The sequence below is a fragment of the Ambystoma mexicanum genome, chromosome 10 (genome assembly GCF_040938575.1).
Source record: "Ambystoma mexicanum isolate Mex_15411 chromosome 10, UKY_AmexF1_1, whole genome shotgun sequence".
NCBI lineage: Eukaryota > Metazoa > Chordata > Amphibia > Caudata > Ambystomatidae > Ambystoma > Ambystoma mexicanum.
The window spans coordinates 859259219-859283303 of record NC_090932.1 but is presented as its reverse complement, the minus strand read 5'-3'; the positions used below and the strand labels follow the sequence as shown (position 1 = coordinate 859283303).

Below are 24085 nucleotides of genomic sequence, written 5' to 3'. Positions count from 1 at the left end.
AAGCTGGAGAAAGGTAAGACTTTTAAAGCTTCTTCTTCGTCGACGAAGTCGAGACATTCGTCTCCTTGTCACCATTCGCGCTCCAGGTCTCGGAGTGGGTCTCATCACTCCTCGAGATCGAAGCACTCGAAGAGGAGACGTCGAAGATCCCCTTCTCCGTCTTCCTCTTCCTCTGTTTCGCCAAAAAGAATCCCTTGCCCCACAAAACATAGTTCCCGGGCTGAATGGGAGGAATTCCGCAAAAATATGATGAGCGTCTTCGAGAAAGCGGCCTCGACCCCCTCGAAGACTGCCGAGAGCGATGCTCTGGTCGAAAGACCCGAAGGTCAAAAACGCCGCCAGTCGCAGTACCCGGCGAAGGAAACCTCTCGAGCGCGTCTCGAACCCTCGAGTAGGACTATGACCTCCAAACCTTCCTCGAAGGTTCCGTCGACGCCGTCGACGAGGGTTCCGTCGAGGTCGATGTCTTCGACGCCGTTGTCGAAGGGACCTTCGACACACGGGTCTGTCGACTCGATGCCAGTTTCGACACCGGCGTTGACGCCAAGAAAAGTCACGGTTACGACACACCCAGTGACTATCCCCAGGTCCTCGACGTCGATGGCTTCGAGATTGTCGAGTAGAATTCCAATTCTGTCGAGGTCTTCGAGGCCTCCGCCATTGTTTTCGACGCCACGCTCGAAGCCTTCGGTGTCGACGACATCGACGTTTTCGAGGCTGATAATGACACGTTCGGCACCCTCTGCCTTGGAAATGGGATTTACTCCCTTTATGAGTTCAGAACAATTGAGAACTATGTCCTCAATTTTGGAAGAGGGTGAATTGTCTGAACAGGAAGACACATTTGAATTGCAGGGAACTGTAACCCCAATTAGAGAGGAATTTTCCTCTGAAGAGCGCAGGTTAAAGGATCTTCATGATTCCTTACATGAGGCAAGTGGGTTAGACACTTCCCCTGAGGTGGAGTTTGCTAAACCAGACCCGGGGGAGCATGCTGAAACCCCCTATAGAGCCTTAATGGCCAGGATCACAGAGTTCATGGGGTGGTCTGCACCTTCACAATCTTTCCAACAAGATGACCTCACGGATATTCTTGACAAAGGCCCACAGGAGGATCCTGTGGTGCCTTTACATAAACCTCTTCAGAGAAAGATCATGACAAACTGGGAAACCCCAGATGTAGTACCAGCAGTAAATAAAAAACTGTCTACAAAGTACAGGGTATCTTCTACAGACCCAGAGTTTTTGTCCAAACACCCACCCCCAGAAAGTCTGGTGGTACAGGCAGCATCCTCTACCGATGTCAAGACGGCTTATCCTACCGTCCCACAGGACAGGGACGATAGAAAATATGATGCTATGGCAAAGAAAGTCTTTTCAGCATGTAGCATGGCGTTAAAATCTGTTAATGCTACTTGCACCCTTGCTAGGTTCAGCCATACACTTTGGGAGTGTGCTTCTACAGCGGCTGACTGCATCCCGGAGGGAAAAGAAAGGGATGCGTTCCTGAATATTATACAGGACGGTAAAGACGCTATGTGCGAATCCCTCCAGACGGGCATTGATTCGGCTGACAGTATCAGCAGAGCAATGGCGGCAAGTACATCAACCAGGAGATTCGCTTGGTTGAGAAAGTCTGGTTTTGCCCCAGATGTGCAAGCCAGGCTCTTGAACATGCCATTCGATGGCTCTTCTTTGTTCGGGAAAAAGGCGGATGACAGTTTAGAGAAACTGCAAACTTCAAAAGCAGCAGCAAAATCCCTAGGAGCTGCAATCCGTCAGACTCCTTTTCGTCCCACAGGAACCTCTGCGAGGGGCAAGTCCTTTCGCTTCTACTCCGCATTCGAAAGAGGTAGAGGACGACCAGCTCAAAGGGGACAAAGAAGAACTACCCGAGGTGGACGGGGTAGATATTCAAAAGCCGCAGCAACAGCAGGTACCTCTTTACCATCGGCATCTGCATCAGCCGCCCCAAAACCACTCTGAGGACTTCCCTCACAGGACACCTGTAGGAGGCAGGTTGACTCAACATCTGGCGGCATGGCAGGCTATCACGTCAGATGCTTGGGCATTGGAAACAGTTGCTCAAGGTTACTGCCTGCCTTTCCTACGTATACCTCAGAGTCATCCACCGGGGATCAGCTCTCAGAAAATTCCAGATCCGCTCCTCTTGCAGGAAATTTGGGACCTGCTAGAGAAAGGTGCCATAGAATGGTACCTGTAGCGGAGAGGAACAAGGGCTGGTACTCCCCTTACTTTCTCATTCCAAAGAAAGACGGAGGACTGAGACCCATCTTGGACTTGCGAGAATTGAACAAATTCCTCAGAAAAGACAAATTCAAGATGGTCACTCTTTCTCAGATCCTCCAGGCCCTTCAGTTCCAGGACTGGTTGGTATCTCTGGACTTTCAGGACGCTTATTTCCATGTGCCTATCCATCTCAAACACAGGAAATACCTGAGGTTCGCAATTGGCAACTCTCACTATCAATTTCGAGTGCTGCCATTTGGGCTGACCTCCGCCCCGAGGGTCTTCACCAAGTTAATGTCGGTAGTGGCTGCAAGTCTAAGGAGGGAAGGGATTCACGTCTACCCCTACCTGGACGATTGGTTGATCAGGGCTGTTTCTCCAGAACAAGCTCAGATCCAGCTAAATCATGTGTGCCACTTCCTTCACAGACTGGGCTTCTCCCTCAATTTAAAGAAGTCACAAATTATACCATCGCAGAGACCCCAGTTCATAGGAGCGATCCTGGACACTTCCCTGGGAAAAGCCTCGCCCCCAGAGGTGAGGGCTCAAGATATTCTACAGATGGTTACCAAGTTCCAACATGCCCAACGTCTCCCAGCCTTCGACTTTTTGAGGTTGCTAGGCCTCATGGCATCCTGCATTTTCCTAGTGCCAGAGGCTCGCCTGAGAATGAGATCCCTCCAGTGGGCACTGAGGACTCAGTGGTTACAATTCTCAGGGAGAATGACCGATCTTCTTCAGGTTCCCGGCAGGGTGGCTCGAGACCTTCAGTGGTGGGCCTGTCAGGAGAACATTCTGAAAGGAGAACAGTTTTGGCAACCCTGGCCAGAGATAACAGTAGTCACGGATGCCTCACTCACGGGGTGGGGAGCCCACACCAACGACTTGACCATCAGCGGTCGTTGGTCTCCATCGGAGTCCAGACTACATATCAACCTGTTAGAGCTGAGAGCCATCAGACTTGCGCTGAAGGCGTTCCTGCCAGCTGTACAAGGGAAGAACGTCCTGATAATGACGGACAACACGATGGCCATGCATTACCTAAACAAAATAGGAGGCGTAGGATCACTACCCCTGTGCAGAGAGGTGATGCAGCTCTGGTTTTGGGCAATCCAAGAAGGAATCTCTCTATCAGCAGTTCACCTAGCCGGAGAGAAGAACTTGACAGCGGACGCTCTGAGCAGGCAGAACACAGTCTCCCACGAGTGGGAGCTAGCTCAGGAAGTCCTTCAAGAGATCTTCGCCCTTTGGGGAACCCCTCAGGTAGATCTGTTCGCCACCAGCCTAAACAGGAAATGCGACCTGTTCTGCTCAAGGGAATTTCCCCCGAGAGGAGCTCTGGGAGACGCGTTCATAGTGGACTGGGAGTTTCCGCTTCTGTACGCGTTCCCACCGGTCCCTGTCATTCCTCAAATGATCAGGAGGTTGAGAAGATTCCAGAGAACCATGATCCTAATTGCCCCGGTTTGGGCCAGGAGAACGTGGTACCCAGACCTTCTAGACTTGTCCATCTGCCCTCCAATTCGACTTCCACTCAGAGAGAACCTACTCTCACAGAAGGGAGGTCAGGTTCTCCATCCAGACATCAAAACCCTCAACCTTCACGCTTGGCTTCTGAAAGGCTGAGGTACAAGGATTGGGACCTCCCTGATGATGTTATGGAGGTGTTGCTTTCGGCAAGGAGGCCAGCAACAAAGTCTTTATACCGCTGCCGTTGGAACAGATTTTGCAGCTGGTGTAGAGAACAGAATATCGACCCTTTTTCATGTAGTACACCAATGGTTTTGTCCTTCCTACTATATTTGGCAAATTCAGGCCTTCAAGTTGGCACCATTAAGGGCTATCTCGCAGCGCTATCCATCTTTAAGTGTACTGCGGAAGAACCATCCTATTTCAAATTACCCTTGGTAATACAGTTTCTAAAGGGGTTAACCAATGTTTATCCTCCAAGACCATTCCAAATTCCCCTATGGGATTTAAACTTAGTACTATTTTCCTGATGGGTACACCTTTCGAACCTCTCCATTCTTGTTCGTTAAGATTCCTTACCCTTAAAACTGTTTTATTAATAGCACTTACATCTGCTAGAAGGGTGAGCGAATTACAAGCTCTTTCTTGTAAACCCCCTCACACAATATTTCACAAAGACAAAGTTGTCCTGCAAGTGAAGCCTAGTTTCCTCCCAAAGGTGGTTTCTGAATTCCATATCACTCAGAAGATTACCCTACCATCTTTCTATCCTCCTCCTCACCCGGGGAAAGAGGAAGAGAGGTTACACAGGCTAGACCCTAGGAGGGCTTTAAGTTTTTACATCAGTAGACTAGCCAGGATAAGACAGGCAGACAAGCTGTTTGTAGGTTACGCAGGTCACAAGCTGGGGTTACCAATAACTAAGCAGACCATTTCCAGATGGATCATTCTAGCCATTCTGGAATGTTATAAACTGGCAGGGAAAGAGCCCCCTCAAAACCTTAGGGCTCATTCGACCAGAGGTATTGCAGCTTCATCGGCCCTCAAAAGAGGCGTGCCTGGTAAAGACATATGTGCTGCCGCTACATGGTCGTCTGTCCATACCTTTACACGTTTTTACAATTTGGATTCCTCCTCCAGTCAAGAGACTAGGTTTGGAAGGGCTGTACTGCATTCTATTCATCAATAGAAGACAGCGTGAAGTAAGTACTCCCTCCTCCGATAATAGAATACTGCTATGGGAGCCTATCTAAGATGAGGAATACGTCGGAGGACACAATCCCTTCGAAGAACAAGTTACTCCTTACCTTGTAACGTTCTTTCGACGGGATGTTCCTCCGACGTATTCCTCATCGACCCTCCCATCCATCCCCGCAGTTCTACTTCCCTTGTTGTTGCAGCTTACGCTCCTTCAGGGTGATTAGTTAGTCCAGAAAGTATTATTGTGGGCTACAAAACGGAACTGAGCAATGGACGCTGCGTGCGGCCTTTATAGGCAGGATGACGTCGATACGGCCGCTGTCGAGGGACATCGACTCGGAGGACGTCGACGCGCAGCACCCTCTAGAGAAAAATTTTTCCGAGGCCAGCAGAACTGGAAGGAGATATCTAAGATGAGGAATACGTCGGAGGAACATCCCGTCGAAAGAACGTTACAAGGTAAGAAGTAACTTGTTCTTCTCACTAAGTCTAGCAGGAAGAAGTTCAAAAGTATATTTTGGTCCCTAGCCCTGGTCTCCCTAACGCTGACACCTACACCAGCGCATCCTCTAGACAGACCCTCACCTACATCCTCTTTGTCGTTCCCTCGCCAGATCTGTGGACTCTTCATATGGTCTATGTGCTCTCTCCTTGCCTCCCCTGTCTGCCTCCTCCTTGGCTACCTTGCCCTCTTCTCCTTCCTCTCCTGCCCCCCATGGGGCTCCGTGTATACCTCATACTACAACGCAAAAGGGCGTACCTCTGATCTGTACCCCTGCCCGGAAGTCCTTCAAGGATGGCAACCTTCTCCACGTTGCCACTCTCAACTATCCCTCAGCCGTCAAATACTCCCCTAAGGACATCAAGGTCAAGTTCTTCCAGGAGACGACAGATGTCAGTCTCACCGAGACATGGTTCACGGCCAGCTCTGTCACCAGCTTTGGCACGCTCCTCCCTGATGGCTACAAGATCCTCTCTGCTCACACATCTGTCATGACCCTTGTCACTGGCAAGTCAGCCTTCCATTTAGGGCCAGGTCAAAGGCCTTAAAACCTCATCCAAGACTCTCTTGGAGTCAGTCCTGGCGCCTTTGGTGCCAGACTCATAACCATAATGAAGACCAACATTAGAATGGGACTATTTACTTGGCACTATTTAACTTGGCCGGGGGCGGGGGGGTTCAGCCAACATGGAGGCACATACATAGCTCAGTTACAAGGAACTGAGCTATGCAGTCTAGTCTTTTGGGTGTGACAGGCCTGGGACTACTTTACCTGGACTACTTTGGGTGTGGCAGGCCTGGGACTATTTTACCTGGACTACTTTACCTGAGACTATTTAAACCGCACCCAAACAGCAGAACATGCTTTGCATTATTCTGCTGTGGGCAGCGTAACGCTCACTGTGTCCAGTTCTTTGATGCCAGTTTACCTGAAACCAAGGATCTGCAGAGAGATAAAGAACACTACGAAACTTACCTGGAACAGTATTCTGTCTTCAATCCATCGCTGACTTCAGTTCCACTCACCTGAAATTATGAACTCCATCATCTGACACCACATGCATCCTAGAATACCATAACCTGGAAAGAGGAGAAAGAAAGACAGCATTAGTAAGCATTTACTCACGTTTCCTCCCAAATGAAGAAAGCCACACAACTCTTACCTGGGTAGTCATCTCCTTCTCAGTGTCATTGCTGGAACATTACGGCGCTCGGCGAGGAACATCGCATCCTGCAAGGAGAGAAAAGACACACGTTAGCAATATAAAAGGCGAAACAGCGCCGCGCATCGCGCATTACTCACTGGAGAGCATTGCGCACACCGCGCTTTCGCCTACCGGCCAATGCTCATCTTCAAACTGCATGACAACACCAAAATACCTTTCCATACCTAAAAGGAAAGAAACAATACATTATTATTCGAAATAAGAGGAACATAAGAACTGCATATAAAGACTGTAAAGCAGCAAACCTACTGAGTCGCAGCAGGCCTGGATTCCCACAGGGGGACTTGCACCAGTGAAGTAACTTGGTCGCTGCTCACCCCCCACATCTATGCACCCCTGATACGAGGAGCAGGAAGGAGAATCCACCTTTTACAATATTAAGGTAAGCAGAAGGCCCAAGGGGGAGGAAGGAGTTGAGGCCAAGAGAGGTGGGAAAACAAAGAATCTGGTATTGAATCTAGCTCTCCTATATTGCAGACCCATCTTTAACCAGAGGCCTTAACAAGGGACTGGGAGAGGGTTCAAGAGTGCAAATCATCCAACCAGGGCTGGGTGGCATCCCCGTGGATACCAGGTGAGCGTAACAATATCCAACCATTCCGGAGGGGGTGTAGTCCTGATCTTCCTGGAGGGATTCCTGCCTCTGTCATTCCTATGCAGGCCTACTCCTCTTTCGAATGCATTGTCTGCTGGCTTTCCCTCTCTCCTGGCCACTCTCTTACTGTGGCTACTATCTATCGGCCACCTGGTCTGATCACCTGCTTCCTATCTGGGTGGGCGGACCTCTCCGCCTACCTCCTGGCTTCAACCACTCAGCTCCTCTTTCTTGGGGACCTCAACATCCATCTGGATGCTCCCTGTTCCTCCTCTGGACTCTTTCGCGCCTCTGTGATTCTCTCTCTCTTTCTATTCTCCCCTCAGGCTGCCCCACTCTACAGGGCACACGCTGGATGTTTTGATCTCCTCGGACCTCCCCTCGGACCTCCCCTCTCCATCCTTCTGACCACTCTTCTCTCCTGGAGGGATCACTCACTCCTTTCATCCCATTTCTCCCTCTCTACCCCTCAGGCCTAGCCAACTCCAACAATGCCACTTACACGCTTCACAGGTCGGATGACCGAGAAGGTGTCAGTTGAGGCTTTCTCTGCCCTTTTCTCTCCCCCTCCTCTTCCTCTGGCTGACTCACATCCTTACGCAGCCCTTTCCTTGCTCTACTCTTCTATTCCTGATACTCTTGATGTTCTTACCCCTGTCATGAGGATCCGCTTGAAGCCCAAAGCCAAGTGCAACTCTTGGTATGACTCCAACCTAGCTACCCTTAAACGTGAGTGTAGAGTGGCTGAGAGGAAATGGCGGCCTCTTGTACATCCTTTGTTAAACTGGCCTGCCGCCTGCTCCAAAGGCAATACCGGCTCCTTGTCTGTGCGGCATCTAACAACTCGGTCAAACTCTTTAAAATCTGCAAGGAGCTGGCCAACCCTGCTGCAGTTTCTGCCTCTCCTGCTGCCTCCCATGCCGTTTACGCGGTCCTTGCCTCTCATTTCCATTTCATCTAAAACAACCAGGATAACCTGTCCACCCTCTCGTCCTCTCTTCCTCTTCCCCCTTCTCTCTCCGCCCTCCCTCTTTATCTATCTTTCCTCTGTTCTCCCCAGATGAGATGTCCGATCTATGAAAGTCTCGTCAAAACAGGTTCTTCCCCGTTTGTCCAAAACCATCAAGGACGACATTGACATGCTTGTTCCTGCTCTGGATGACTTCTGCAATCTCTTCTTTGCCTCTGGAGCCTTCCCCTCCCCTCTGAAGCACTCCCTTGTGCACCCTCTTCTCAAGAAACCTACAGCAGACCCCTCATGCCTGGCTAATTATCACCCAATCTCCATCACTCCTTTCCTGGGCAAACTCCTGGAAAAGCTGGACAACTCCCAGCTTAATCTTCACATCGATTCTGTTGGTAGTCTCCATGACCATCAGTCTGGCTTCAAAGCTGCCAGAAGCACAGAAACTGCTCTCCTGAACATCCGTGAAGACCTGCTCTCCAACATCGACTCTAACATCCCATCTGTCCTCATCCTACTCGATCTCTCTTCTGACTTTGACATGGTCAACCATGCCATCCTGTTCAACCGTCTCTGTGATAACCTGGCTATCACTGATCAGGCCCTGGCCTGGCTGACCTCTTTTCTCTCTGATCGACCCTGCCAGGTCCAACTTGGGTCCTTCCTTTTCTCTATCTCACTCTCTACCTGTGGTGTTACCCAGGCGTCTAACATCTCTCCCTGGCTCTTCAATCAGCACCTTGCACCTCTCGCCCATTGAATTGCTGTTCTCTGCTCCAACCTTCAGTGCTATACGGATGACACCCAGTTCGTCTTCAGGCTTCCCTCTGCCACCTCCTCTCCTTCTCTAATCTATGACTGTGTGTCTGCTATCCAGGAGTGATGTGCCACCAATGATCTCTGCCTTAATGCCAGTAAGACAGGAAAGGAGGGTGCAGGTGTGCCGATGAGGAGAATCTGACACTCTCTGGCCGGCCTATCGTGGCCCTCTTCCTGCTCCCAGATGTGAAGCTTAGAACCTCAGGGTCATCTTTGACTTCATAGAGATGTCATAGATGTGAGGAGAAAATAAGAGTGTGGAGTCAAACTACCAACTGCACCTCCTCAGAGGTATAATTCCTGTCCTCTCCTTCCCCCCAGAAGCTCACTGTCTCTAGAGCTCTGGTTCTCTCTAGGCTGGACTACTGCAACAGCCTCTTTCTAAATCTTCCTGCTTTTACTCTCCGCCCTCTGCAGCTCATCCAGAACAGGACTGCAAGACTTGTCCTTGGCCTCAAGCCTTGGGATCGTATCTCTCCAGCCCTGAAATCTGTTCATTGGCTCCTAGTGGCTGCATGGATTAAATTCAAGACTCTTTGCTTTGTCCACAAGGCTTTCTGCGGCCTGGGTCTACACTACCCTCAATTCTCCCTCCTTAAATACCTTCTTACTCAAGCTCTTCGCTCCTCCACTTCCAACTCCCTTAGGGTCAGTCGCTTCTCCAAGCAACAAATTGGGGGTAGATCACTTTCCTCAGCTGGGGCCTCCCTTTGGAACAGCCTCCCTGCCTCTCTGAAACTTGAGGAGAACTATCTTTGGTTCTGGAAGCACCTCACGACCTTCCTCTTTGCTTCTGCCTTTGCGCTTCCTCTCCCTTGCTGATGTGTCTTCTTCGGCACCAGGCCCTTGGTTACCCTCTGATCTTCAGGCCCAGGTCCCTGCCCACCCAGCCACACCTGCACTGCCTCCTGGAAACCCTTGCACTTGGCTCTGTATCTGCAACCCTACAGTCCCCTTACCTGCACTTATTAGACACCCTTTGGCTGCTCTTTAACCTTGCACTTGCCACCTGCTGGCTGCACTACCTGTTGTTTTTATCCCGTGTTCAGCACTTTCCACTCCTCCTCTACCCTTACACTTTCCCCTTTCCCCCCTGCGCTTGTGCGTTCTCAATGTCACTGGGCCTAGTAAGATCATTGTTTTGTGCTCCCTTGTTCCCCTCCCATGCCTCGTCGCGCTCTGAAACATTTGTGTATGTGCGTGATACAAATAAAATATCATATATCAGGTAACAATATTATTGATTTGCCTGTCTCTGTACAGATATTATGTATTGGATGATTTGTGTTTTAAGTGAAATCCATGTCACCTTTTGTCCACTTCCATGCACTGTTCTTATGAATGTATCAGAATTCTGTCTTATGCTTTCCTGGAAACTCAGTGTGAATGGGCCTGGTCACTCCTAGGAGGTGTGGGATGGAAGGGGGGCATCCCTGTATAAAGTCATTTTAAACTGTCTAATAGTGTGTCCAACAGTATGGAACGGTTCCGGAAGTCACTTTTACTGTCAGTGTCGGGAAGAACACAACAGTTTAGTGTATCTGAAACTTACAAAATGCCTTTATCATGGCCCATTATTTCACTCAGGAGAATGTCCTATATGTTAAAACTTGTTCAACTTCTTCACCTTGTATACTAAGTCCGGTCCCCTTCCTCCATACTGATGGGAGTCCAACCCATGGGGATGGGGCCAGAGGCTTTTGTAGTGCAAAAAACAACTTCCCCTTTAAATTTGATCCATACCAGGACGTGCCTGTGCAAGCTTGGCCATACTCACTTCTCCCACCGGCCTCGATCGTCAGTCCTTTTTGCCGCTCGATGGGACTGGATGCCTTGCATTAATGTGGCACATTTTTCCAGTCGCAGTTAGCTTTTATAAGACGCTTCTTCCGTTTCTGATTCTTTATGCTGATTCCCTGACCAGTCAACTTCATACCGACGGTGTACACCAGTGATAATTGGGTTTAGGCCATGCACTTCCTGTGTCATGATCATCCCGGCCTCAGACATCCACAGACTTTTTCTGAGTTGCTTGGGCCCTGACAATACCTCCGATAACAGCTCTGGGATACCATGCTGTCTGTTGTAGGATCAGTTGGTAGTGGGTCATGTTTAGGGGATCTCCACCGCATCCTGTACACTGCGTCCTGTAAAGGAATGAATCTGGAATCAATGTCTGAGTTATTCATGCTCGTCTGAGGTCAGTACATGTTTTTCCAAGCACTCAGTCCCAGAGAAGGAGTCACTGTGCCAGTCGGCCACAGCAGGGGACTTCTGTAGCCTCCAAAACCCACCCTGGGTGGCCCTGATGCTACAAAGTGTTTCACTGGCTCTAGATCGAGGGCTCTGCAGGGCCTAGCCACGGAACTTGTTCTGAGGGGGCAGAAGTTACCAGCGGCTTTGTTGCTGAGGCTAGTTCAGAACCCCCCAGGTCCCCGCCCAAGGCTCCCTTCATCCCTTTCACCGAAATCCATCCAAATGGCCTCCCACAGCCTACTTCAAGTGGCTCCAAATTGATAGGCAAAGGCCTTCATACCCTCATCGTTATTGTCTGCGATACACCCAAATTGGCTGAACAAAACTAAATGGTGCACACAGAGTGTGCAGGCACATCCAGGGAGCCTCCCGCAAAATTCCAACAGCAATGCTCTTAGCTGATCTGGATCCTCACGAAAAAAGCTTGGGAGACCCAGACAGTTCATTAGCTGGCAACAAGATCTTCCCCCAGAGGCTGAGGCTTTCCAGTGTCTGACGATAACCCACGGGGCCTTCCTCAATCAGTCTGGTTGGCTGTCCGGAGACTGACCTACCTCCTACCCTACCATGCTAGCCTACACTTACCTCATGGACCCCGCAGCATAGGCACCCGCGCTCAATTCTGGGCACAGCGTTATGGACACCCCTGCCTCGCTCTATGCCACTGATTGCCATGTGGACACCCATAGCAACATCATCTTCAAGCCAATCTCAATCCAATCTGGAGGATTGTTTCTTCAAAAGATTCTAAGATAAGGCCCAAGTCTATGACTATTCCAGGGGACGTAGTCAGGATTTTATGCCTCTGGCCCCACCTCTGACCCTACTTTACTTTAATACATTTATAAAGCGCACCAAATGACCCAAAGGCTTAAGGGCAGGACAAAACTTAAAATAATAATTAAACATGGACTTAAATCAGGCACAACATACTAAGTCCACAGCTATACCCTACCAGACACTCCAGCACTACCAACCTCCTCCAGCCATGCCTCAAATTGCATCCAGCATTCCTCTGGCACATCTGCCAGCATCCCTGTAGCCAGTACAAGTGCAGCTGATGCTATCTTCTGAGACTCCAAAGACCAAGCAGACATTTACTCCTATGAGGGTGGCACTCATCAAGGATCCAAATGCTTTGGCTCCTCTGGATTCATCAGACTCAGCGGACAAGGATTCTTCAAGCGAGGAGGAGGATGATTGTACACATTCTGCAAAGGCATTGTATGACAGGATACTTGGTCTTGCAGAAACTCTGAATGCACCCTCTCCTCAGGAGTCCCAAAAGGAGAGTGGGGTCCTCTTGGAAGCCCTAGCTTGAGATCTTCAAGTACATCTGGAATGCAGATTCAAATATGACCTGTTGGTAGAGGCACGCAAGATCTGTCAGTGGTCTGCGTAGAATGTCATTTCTAACAGGAGGCCTGAAGTACAATATGAGCCACCCCTGACTGAAAAACTGAGCCTCATCTCGCACCCTCAGCTTCATTTGGCAGTGGAGGCTTCAACCTCAATTTTTGCCAAACCATCAACAGCCAGCACTTCATCTTCATCAATGAGTGTCCTCGGCAAAGATGACAAGTTGTTCGAGTCTTACGGATTAAAATTGTATTCCGATGCCTCTCAGGCAAGCCACCGCTGATGAGCTTTCAGCTGTCGCTAATCGTGAAGTGTGGAGGGAGATAGGTGACTTCTGAGGTTCCCTGTCATGTGAGAGGCAGCAAGTCTTAAAGTCTGGTATTTTGGAGGACATGCCCATTGCTCAGGACCTCTTGGAGGCCTGAAGCAATGGACCTCTTGGAGACCAGAACCGACCCCAACGTGAAAGAAGGAAGCCAAAGATTCACAGACTTTATCATGGAGAACTCGCGAGAATATGCACAGGAAGTGCACAGTGGGCCAGAAACGCAGCAGAGTTGGAGCAAGGCATTAGGAGGACAGTCAGGCCTCAGCGCTCCTCCTGAAAAAGGGAATCAGCCCTCTAACTAAAGTTTGCTCCACAAGCAGATCCCTGCTGCTGATGATTGTAATTCCATGGCTGAAGACAAGCCTTGTGGGAGCTCTAGCAGACAGGGGATGTAAATACCACCCACTGTATATTCAGTGCAGTGAAGCCAAATGCACTGTTGTAACAGGACCAAACTGTGAGTACTACCCTCTGTTTTGGACAAATCCCTCTTCACCCTGTTTGAGGTAAAAGTGTTTATTCTGACACCTTGCATAGTCAAGTGTCCTGTGTTCTTTGGGGGCCACCACAGTAACCTTCAGCCAAACTGTTGAATACAATATTATTCCTGATTTAAAAATAAATGCTCTTTATTATAACCGTGGTATATGGTGTGCTGTAGTAGGGTTGGCAAACCTGCAGGCTATACAAACTGGTATAGGCCACAGTTTGTTCTCCCAGCCTACCAGGAACGTGCAGAGTTCCACCAGCCAATTCTCGGTGACCCTCCAGGCAGATTTATGTAGTATAAATAGGCCTGTGTGTGCATACCTGCAGCCAATTCAGGAAGTAAGGATTGCTAACCCCAGGTAATGTAGAACACAAACCTGCCTGTTATTTAGGTATGTGAAGCCCATTTAGGTCCACTTCCATCAACCAATGACTCAATTTTGATTTTTGTTCCCCATGAAACAGTGAGCAAGTTTGTAAAGTTTCATAAACCCGTCCCTTGGGGCCACCTCTTTTCCTCCCTATTTAAGGCTCCCCCTTTCCCTCACTTCTTGTTACATAGTTGCAACCTGCTGCTGCCTTGGAACTACTACAAAGTGCTCTGTGACATCTAGCAGGTTTAACAAACTGAGTTTCTTCATTGGTTGTAGTGAGGATATGCAAAAATGCAACAGTTGACTTCCTGAGAAAAGGGCACTTGTGCGACTCCAAACTTACTTAAATATATCCATGAGAAACCTCCAGGGAATCCCTATCATTCGGGACACTTTTATGGCCCATTTTATTCGGGCAAGTGCGACTGTCCATGACATGCAATGACACTAGCTGGACATATGGTGACTATGTTCGGTATATTCTATTATTGGCTCATGACTCTGCACTTGACATATGCCACACAAATCCTATTGGCTTTACCGATGCTTGTTCTTGAACAGAGTCTGTTGTTGCACTTTTTTCAGTGTCAGTTCATTTTACATTGCAGGGTGTCATATCATCGCCGATGAATTCAGAATTCAGGAGATTGATGGCCAAGCTCTTCTCCTCTTAAAAGAAGATCATCTCATGGGCGCAATGAACATCAAGTTGGGACCTGCATTGAAAATATGTGCCCACATTAAGTCATTAAGGGAGTCATAATTTGTTATTTTAGTTTGTAAGTGGGTTTATAATTGATTAGAAGTAAATTGGTAAGCACATATATGCTGTACAAAAAATGAATACAAGTGACCTAACTAGTTGCAACCTACACAATAAAAATGTGAGAGGTTATGTGAAACCTACAGTTGTTGTGAGTGTACATTACAAAAGATTTTCTAAATATCTGGCCACAATTTCCACATTGGCATCGAATAATAAATCAATAATACTGATTACGCACTACATATTTCACACTTTTTACCTTATTTATGCTTGTATATAGGATGCATTTTAGATATTAGACTTGTCATTGTGTCCTCTGTGCCTTCATCCTTTATGAAACCAATATACAGTAGTTGTGGCATGACATTTGGACGCACCTCGATTTTAGCACAACTCACTTGTTGGTGTATTATCAGAGTGGTGGCATTTATGACGGGGCTGTATAGCACATTTACAGTGCAGTATAGACAGCAACATCTTCTTTGCTAGAACACTTTATTTTCAGTGAATTATCCAAGGCACCATCATTGATGTTGATTTTGACGCAGGTATATGCTTTATTCTTACTGATTATATAATTCCTATAATTTCACAAACCATTATACACTTTTTAAGGGGGAGGAAGGATAGCTCAGGTTTGTCTTGGAAGCAAGACGACACAACACAGATTCGAATCCTGATCCTGCGCTTAGAAACCACTCGCTGGTATAAAGCGCATTATAAAAGAACAATTATAATTATATATATCTGTTTTAATTGTAGTATGATCACACTGAAGTTATATTTTATTTTGATATACTTTGACAACACTTCACACTTTACTAGTAAATGATTTTTGTGGTTGATGCATCTTCAGGACTGCCAGTTTAGTCCTGATGGGTCTACTGATCTTACCCATCTCCTTTCCCTGAGTGACGGCAACTGCCCCACCCCTGAACGAAAGCTTGAACTGGTGAAATAGTTCAGTGTGAAGTTCCCACCAGAGATTTGAAGGTCAGAGTCAGTCCTGGAACTCAGCTATGTGGGCCACATGGCTGAGCTCCAGGGCTGATTCAAAGTTGATTAAATGAGAATGGTTTAGTTAACTTATAACATCAAGTACGTTTGAGGAAAGGGACAATTCAGTTAATGTAGTATAATGGAAGACCTAATTAAAGGATGCTCTGAAAACAGGTTGCAGATACAGAAGAATGCAGGTTTCTTATGATTCTTCCAGGAAACATAAGATACAGGTAAGTGCACATTGGGGAAACATCCTCTGGCCCACGAACACTGCAGCAGCTTGGGACTGACACACTCAGAACATTTACTTGGGTACCACGCTCACAAAATTCCACATGGCATTATACTACCATGTCATGCATCACCATTACCAGCCATTCTCACATGGACCATGTAATAAAGAAGTGGACATAATAGTATGCACTGTATAAAAATAAATATTTGTATTATATGTATCAATCAATGTCTGTAGTTTTTGGCTCATGCTCAATTTTTTTGGCATGAAACCTCAAGGAAGACTATTGAGATTATTAACGCCATCTAACTTTCTTGTCCTCTTCTCAACTCACTCAAACTGGCGCATCATAATCTATCATTTAAGATCCTCGTGACGGTATAATAGTGTTCTTCAACTCTGGCCACGTATCTGCACAAAAACATCGTTGTAGGGCCTTATGTATACAAGGTTCATGGGTGCTATTTCCTCTTCTTTGATACACATACAATGAATGTTATGTCTACACTTGTTCAAAGTTATGTATGCTTTAATATGCATAGTCATCTCAACAATGTGGTAATGATGACGTACAGCTCTATTCATACTCCTAATGTACGTTTTCATACAGACGTCCTTATTCTTTCCCTATTTACATAACCTATTCATATCGTTCCTCCATTGAATAGTAATATCTGCCCTCAACCAAACCTGCGGTCAACGTTTTCGGATGTACCCCGAGCAGAGGTTGCAGTAGCTAGGAGGCACACATACAGCACCCACATCTTGCTACTTTGTACTCATCAGATTAAGCACAACACTTATCAGGAGAGGTTAAAGAATGGGCATAGAAGCTATCAAATCATTTTGAAAAATGATATGCATGAAATTCCTCCCCCATACTTTCTTGCCCACGCAGAGAGTTTTCTACTTGAAATGTGTCATTGAAAAATCCTAGTTCTGGCAACGCTAAGCTAACGAAAATGAACACGTGGATCATAGATTGCATGGCAAAAGGAATAACAACATAACCGCAATTTACCCAAAAAAGCTACTGCAGAATCATAACACTAGAATTTAAACAGTATGTTGTAGGTAAAACTGGGCAAACCTTTCGTGGCAGACCCAACCAATGTGCCCCATCATAGATGCGTGACTATAAAAGCATATACATCATGCCTTCGCTCTAGCGCAAGGCATAGTTACAGTTAAGACAAAGGCCCTCATTATGACCCTGGCGGTAAGTAACGTACATTACCGCCATGGCGTAATTAACGTTTCCGTGCTGGGTCGAAGCCGTAAAAAGCGGGACATTACGACCCATCGGGCACGAGCATTGCGCCATGGCGGTAATGTAAACAGTGCCATGGCGTAAATGCCCCCAAAACGGCACCTACCAGCATCGCATGCCGCGTAAGGTGCATTACCGCCATCCCGGCCACCGATCTTAGCACTGACCGTAATTAGCGGTCACCGTAATTAGCGGTGACCGCCAGTAAGCGGAACCGGAAGTAGCGTCATTGCGGCGCAACGGGAAAGAGCACGGTGGCCATCTTTAAAAACACAATCCATTGTAATCCTCCACTACCACTGCACATCTGACCCCGAGACCTTGCAGAAAGCTACAGCCACATCCACGCATCCCCACAATGCCAAAAGTTGTTAAAAAAAGCCTGCGATCGGCAGCGGCAGGGCTGCTTCAGCAGGGAGGAACTAACAATGTTGGCTGAAACGCTACAGGAAAAGGCGGACATCATCTTCTCTGCAGAAATGACAAGACCAGCCATAGCCCGCAAAAAGGCCATATGGGAACTCGTAGCACAACGGGTCAGTGCTGTAGGAACCACCCCACGCACCTCAAAACAGTGCCGCAAAAGGTGGGATGACCTCCGGCTCCGAGTAAGGAGCATACTGTCGGCCAACCGCAACATGGCCATGGCAACTGGCGGAGGAGCAGACTCCCCAATTAAGATGTAGCCATGGGAGGAGATATGTGCCTCGACGATCGGCATGGAGAGCATCGAGGGGGTCGGTGGAATGGAGAGAGGAGCCCCGACATCAGGAGACACAGGTAGGTGCCTCTAATTTAGCCATGCGAAACCGCCTGAATTCCACTTACATGTGCATCACAATGTTGCCCTATAGGGTTAACGCAACATATCAGCAGAAGACCTACACCTTGCACACATGCAGCATGCACACTCCACAGCAGGCAGCCACATTCCTGCATGTTCAACCCACCCAAAAGGGAGACAACCTGTATGTCACAGCCTACAAAGTGCACCATCTATCCATCAAATTCATGGCAGTCATCACAATGCCTGCTCAATGTCAGCTGACCCATCAATAACACTTTCCCTCCTCTGCTCCACCACAGGCTCCCAATCGGACACCGGCAGGGACGAGAGTGGCACCACACCTGCCAGGCCAGAGGCAAGAGCCCACCAACCCTCCACCTCTGCTGGACCCAAAGACCAACCACAGCAGCCAAAATTGCCTGTCGCAAAACAGCCCAGGGCAGCAATGATCCCCGAGGCAAGCAGCATGGCACCACCCACAGGAGACACACAACAACTGCTGCCCACTGAGGGGAATGTGTCTGCGGGGAGCAGTACAATTGGGGAGACTGCTGCCATCGCAGCCTGCTCTGACAGCGATGTGGGGAATGAGGAGGATGACACAGAAGGTCCCCCCCACTGCCCACCTTCATCCCCCCCACCTGTCCCTAAGTAGCCTGCACGGAGACGGCACACAGGGGCTATCCCCTGAAGAATCATGGCCAGTCACTCCCAGCACAGTGGGAGGAGGGGAGTAGCCCAATTACCCCGGCAATTGCAACAACCAATGCCCCAGATTTCCAACAGTCGCTGGACCAAATAATGACGAGGCAACAACAACTGTCCTCACTACTCACGCAGCATGTGGCTGATTGTGGAGGTGCCAGTGCACACATGGAAAGATTGCTTGCAGATTGGATGGCTGCCTTGACAGTCTCAGCACAAGACATATGTGCGGAACTAGCCGCGGTGCGGAATGTGCTCGGTGAGCTTGTACAGACAATAAGGGACACGCGGCGTACCGAGCAGCCCAGTACCTCCTCCGCTGCCAGTTCTGCCGCAACCAGCCCCATTTGCAGGTCAGCCAGGAACCTGCGGAATACAGGCAGGGGGCCCCCCGGGGGTTGGGAGAGGGGGCTGCCAATAGTGGCCGCCCAGTGGACGAATGGAACATTACCCACTTCATCACGGGCACCGTCACACCTTTGTAGGGAGTTCAGGGGGGAGGGGGAGATTGGGTGTGTTGGGGAGTTCAGGGGGGAGGAGGGATTGGGTGTGTTGGGGAGTTCAGAGGGGAGGGGGGATTGGGTGTGTCAAACCTATTCACATTCATAATACACTTTCCTTTTGCACAAATCAAATGTGTTGACATTGCTCATTTCGTATGTGTGCTTTATTGGTGCACAGTCCACATTGTGCATGTCCCAGACACACAGTGCCCCAAGTGCCGTCTCCATGTTACACACACCAGCCGTGTGGCATAGAAGCATTGGTGTATGATATTTTGACGCATTTCATGCCCCTCCTGTGCATCGCTGCCTCCATGAGGTGCTGCCCCATCCACACCCTCCTCATCCTCATCGTCAGGTGGTTGCAGTTCAGCGTCAGGGGGCAGGGCCACATTTCGTCTGACGCACATATTGTGTGGCATGACACATGCCATGACGATATTTGCCACCTTCTCATGGCAGAACAGGAGTGCCCCACCAGACCTGCTGAGGCAGCGCAACCGTGCCTTCAATAGGCCAAATGCATGCTCAACCGTGCACATACACGTACCCGTGTGGTGATTGAAGTCCTCCTCGTGCTGGTTCTGTGGGTTCCGGACTGGTGTAAGTAGCCACCTCTTCAGGGGATAGCCTGCATCACCTGTATGTGGGCGAGAATGTATGTGTCAGTCATGACCTCAAACTCAAAACTTGACGTGCCATCATGGCTTGCATCCAATTGTTACTTCGGACCACTTTGAAATGCACTAATTGATTCACACTATGCGACAGGAATATGCTCATGGCTCTTATGGACTGTTGTGCATGCCATCAACCAATGTATGCAGGGGGGTCATGTGCCTCCTTCGTGCGCAGTTATGGGGGACAGGGCTTTCAGTTGATGGCGTTTGGTGACGTGCATGTAGGTGCATTTTGTTGAAGTCATTGTGGTCTGAATTAGTTCAATGCACTTGCAGATGGTTGTGTTATGGTTGGGACACACCTTCATTCACATGGTAGGGCTGCATACATCAGGCCTTAGGTTTACTGGTGTCAGCTGAGGTTTGTGATGCATTAGGGTATGATCTGGCTCCGTTGTCTTTGCTACTCACAGCCAGGTGGAGTATGCATTGGTACGTCGTTCGCCTACCCACTTTGCAATTCCATGGTCATGACATTAGACTCACTGAGTAGCCAGGATCTTGGGCCTGCATGTCGCTCCATGTGGGGTGCTATTGTGGAGTTCCTCAGGACCCTTGAATCATGGGTTGCTCCGGGGAATCGGGTACAACAATGTGTGAAGATCCTGTTGGAGTCAGAGACCATTTGCACGTTGATTGAGTGAAATAGTTGACGGTTGCGGTACGGTGTCTCCATGGCATTTGGGACCACCAATTCCACATGGGTGAGGTCGATGGCACCAATGCAACCAGGTATGCCGGCTAGTGCATGGAAACCCACTTTGGTGTTTGCAATCTCCTGGGCAGTCCGTGGTAATGGGATGTGGTCGTCTGTGTGCTTGAGGAGGGCATCGAGCACTTGGATCAGTGTACGAGAGAATAATGGTTGTGAAATGCCATGCAAGTGCCCCACTGTGTGCTGGTAGGTGCCTGTGGCCAGGAAGTGGAGTACAGACACTACCTTCAGTAGGGGTGGGATGGCGGTTGGTGTTTCTATCATGCTGACAATGTCGTTGTGTGTCATGTCTACGATGGTGGTGATGGTGTCCTGGTCCAAACGGTACAGGGTGTGGATCTGCTCAGCGGTGAGGTTGAATGGACTGGCTCTGATGCGTGGGATTGTGGGCTGCCTGCGTGGTGCCACTGGCTGTGCTGGTGGGGCTTGCTGGCCCTGCCTTGCCCTCCTTCTCCTCCTGCGTCTCCTCTGTGCAGCCTGTTGTTGTTGTTGTAGCACTTGCATTGCTATCAGGTCCTCCAGCCCCAACATTGCTAGTCCTACTGGTATCATTGTGGAGTGTGACTGGGTGTGGGAAGGGGTGGGGTGTGCTCTTTTTGTACTTCCTGAGTCTGTATTGCCTCCACCTGTGCTGATTCTGTGCACCTGTGGCAGCTGGATTCACTGCACATGGCCATTTACGGTTGGTTCGCGATGGCTTAATTAGCACCATGGCGGTAAGGTACTTAACGGGCTTAGTGATGGCGTTAGGTGCATGTCCGCTTGGGTCGTGATCCGCGCAGCTTTGCGCCATGCCGGTATTTACGGCGTGGCGGGTCGCGTGCGCGCGATCTTGTTGCAGTTAGCGGCAGCGTTAACTACGATGTCGCTAATGGCATCGTAGTTAACGGTCACGGGTCATGATCAGACCTAGCGGAAAACGATGCCGGTAATCATTTACCGCCATCGTTTTTCGCTTACCGCCAGGGTCGTAATGAGGGCCAAAGTCTCTATGGCCTTTCAGAAAAATGACTTATCTTTTTTTTTTAACTTTGTTTATTTTAAATCAAGGCAGGATGGCAAATATACAAATCATGACATATCACAAGCAATGCGTATTCAAGTTCTTCGATCCCCAGTCCTCATTTCCCCCATCAGGCTTCCTCCTTCCCACCTCCCTCTGGCCTCTCCCCCCCCCCCCCCTCATGTTCGGAGGCGGAATTTTCTTTCTGGGTTGTCCAGTTCGCCCCTTAGCGTCTATGTGTCTTCTCCCGGGTACTCTTGGTGTTTCAAGATCCATCAGGCCCTGGTCGGTTTGTAGGCCTGGGCGGGGAAGCGCTGGTCGTATTCCAGCACTGGGCTCCAAACATTCTGAAAGCGGTGGAGCGTTCCCGCCTGTGCTGCCGTGACCTTCTCCGCAATCAGGATGCCCCAGAGTTTAGACCACCATTGGGCTATGTGAGGTCCTTCTGGGGATTTCCAGGCCCTAGCCAACACCGTTTTCCCTGCCAGAAGGCAGTGTGTCAATAGTTTAGACTTGGTCCCGGAGCGCGGGTAAATCGCGGGGATCGGGGCCCCCAGAAGGACTGGTTCAGGTTCCAGAGGAATCGCTGTTCCTGTAATTTGCGCGATGGTCTCTAGGCATGTCCTCCAGAACTGTCGTATCTTTGGGCAAGCCCACCACATGTGGAAGAAAGAGCCTGGGTGACCACATCCCCTCCAGCAGGCATGATCCACCTGTGGGTTCATGTGGTGAAGTTGAAGGGATGGGTAATACCACCGGAGGAGCACCTTGTACGCACATTCCCTATTGGTAACGCACTTGGAGGAGGTATGCGTTCTGGTCCAGAAGTCCACCCAGGTTTGGTCCTCGACCGGTTGGCCCAGGTCCGCCTCCCATTGAGCCATGCAGCGGGTCTTTGTGGACAGGAAGTCCCTTAAGAAGCGCCTATATAGGGTGGATACCCTGCCCCCGGTTGAAAAATGACTTATCTTAATAACTTTCAAACACTTTAATGGGTCCAGGTATTAACCATTGAAAATGTATCTATGTATGATGCATGCACAATGACAACCAAGTTTTTCACGAAAAATAATACGAAGCAAGTAAAAAATACACACCAACCATACGCTCAGCAACCACGCCATCCATATGCACTGCAGCTATAACCACACCCAACATACGCACTCACCCCCACTGCATATATATTCCAACATACACTCACAGAAAAAAAAAATAATTCCAGCAACAATATGCAGCCAGTATTAGGACCAAACACAACATACACACTCACCCCATTCTCATGACCACACACAACATACCCTTCGAGTCTGTTTGTGGTTATGATAATGGGGTGATTGTGTAACTTGTCTATTGTGTTTAGAGAATTCTATGATCCTAAGATCTTTGGCAGGCCATCTGTCACGCCTAGAAGGTGTACTAAGTTATCCTAGGAGGGTACCTTCTCTTTTCACATATATGATCACACAGTGAGACCAAACATAAGCTCCATCTGAGTTTAAGGTACATATAACTCACCACTTCAGTGGACATATGCCGCAGGCATGGCTATCCATCCACACACATTAGAATGCAACTACGACACATTTGGTCTAGCTGGACACTTACATCTTCGCCTCCGTACACCAGACTTGCCTTAACACCTCTGCCATTAGAATACAGCGACAACCTATGACAAATTTGGTCTAGCTGGACACTTACATCTTCGCCTCCGTACACCAGACTTGCCTTAACACCTCTGCCATTAGAATACAGCGACAACCTATGACAAATTTGGTCTAGCTGGACACATAACAAGTCTTTTGCACTAGCACACTCTTGTGACCTCCCTCAGCAACCAAGCATGTGCCTGACCTTTTCGGTTGCTTACTGGTGCCTAGCCAGCCCACCTAATTCCTGATCTTGGCCAAAATGCACACACCACACACATTCTAAGCCTTTGTCCAGGTAGGGGAAAATTCTCAGAAAGTGTGATGAGGCCATACAAATGGGAAAATGCGCTATATAAATAACTACTACTACAACACACACACACTCACCCCATAACATGCACACTCACCCCATTCTCATGAGACAGACTCACCCATTATCATAACCACACACACATGCACACTCGCCCACAAAACAGAGGCACTCACCTATTATCATGTAACACACAAACACAAAAACATACATACTCACTCTATTATCATGACCATACACAGCATATGCAGTTGACCCCACTGTGTACACATTACAAACATACCACCCCATAACATACACACTCACCTCATTATTGTGAGACAGGCTCACCCCATTATTATAACCAAACACAACATACACACTCAACACACACAGCATACGCACTCATCCCCACTACATATGTATTCCAACATAACACTCATTGAAATAAATGCATAATTCCAGGAACGATATTCAGCCAACATTACCATAACCACACATAGTATGTATGTATGTGCTTGCTTAAGTGTATGTTTTGATGACTATGCACTCGGGTTAAGTGTGTATGCTAACACATGTCTTTTCTTGCTTGTGTATATTGGAATGTGTGTGCAGTATAATTCCAAACATACACTCAACCCCCACAGCG

At 48.7% G+C, this 24085-nt stretch overlaps 1 protein-coding gene across 7 annotated transcripts in view; it reads left to right on the top strand.

Annotated features, from left to right (window-relative positions):
• PHC3 (polyhomeotic homolog 3) overlaps window positions 1-16055 on the top strand; it is a 1926480-nt gene extending 1910425 nt beyond the window's left edge. For all 7 annotated transcript variants that reach the window (XM_069618558.1, XM_069618559.1, XM_069618556.1 and 4 more), the window contains one exon: window positions 14441-16055. In XM_069618558.1, coding sequence (XP_069474659.1) covers window positions 14441-14595 — 155 coding nt within the window. In that variant the 3' untranslated portion in view covers window positions 14596-16055. The remainder of the gene's footprint in view (window positions 1-14440) is intronic.
• The last annotated feature ends 8030 nt before the right edge of the window (window positions 16056-24085 follow it).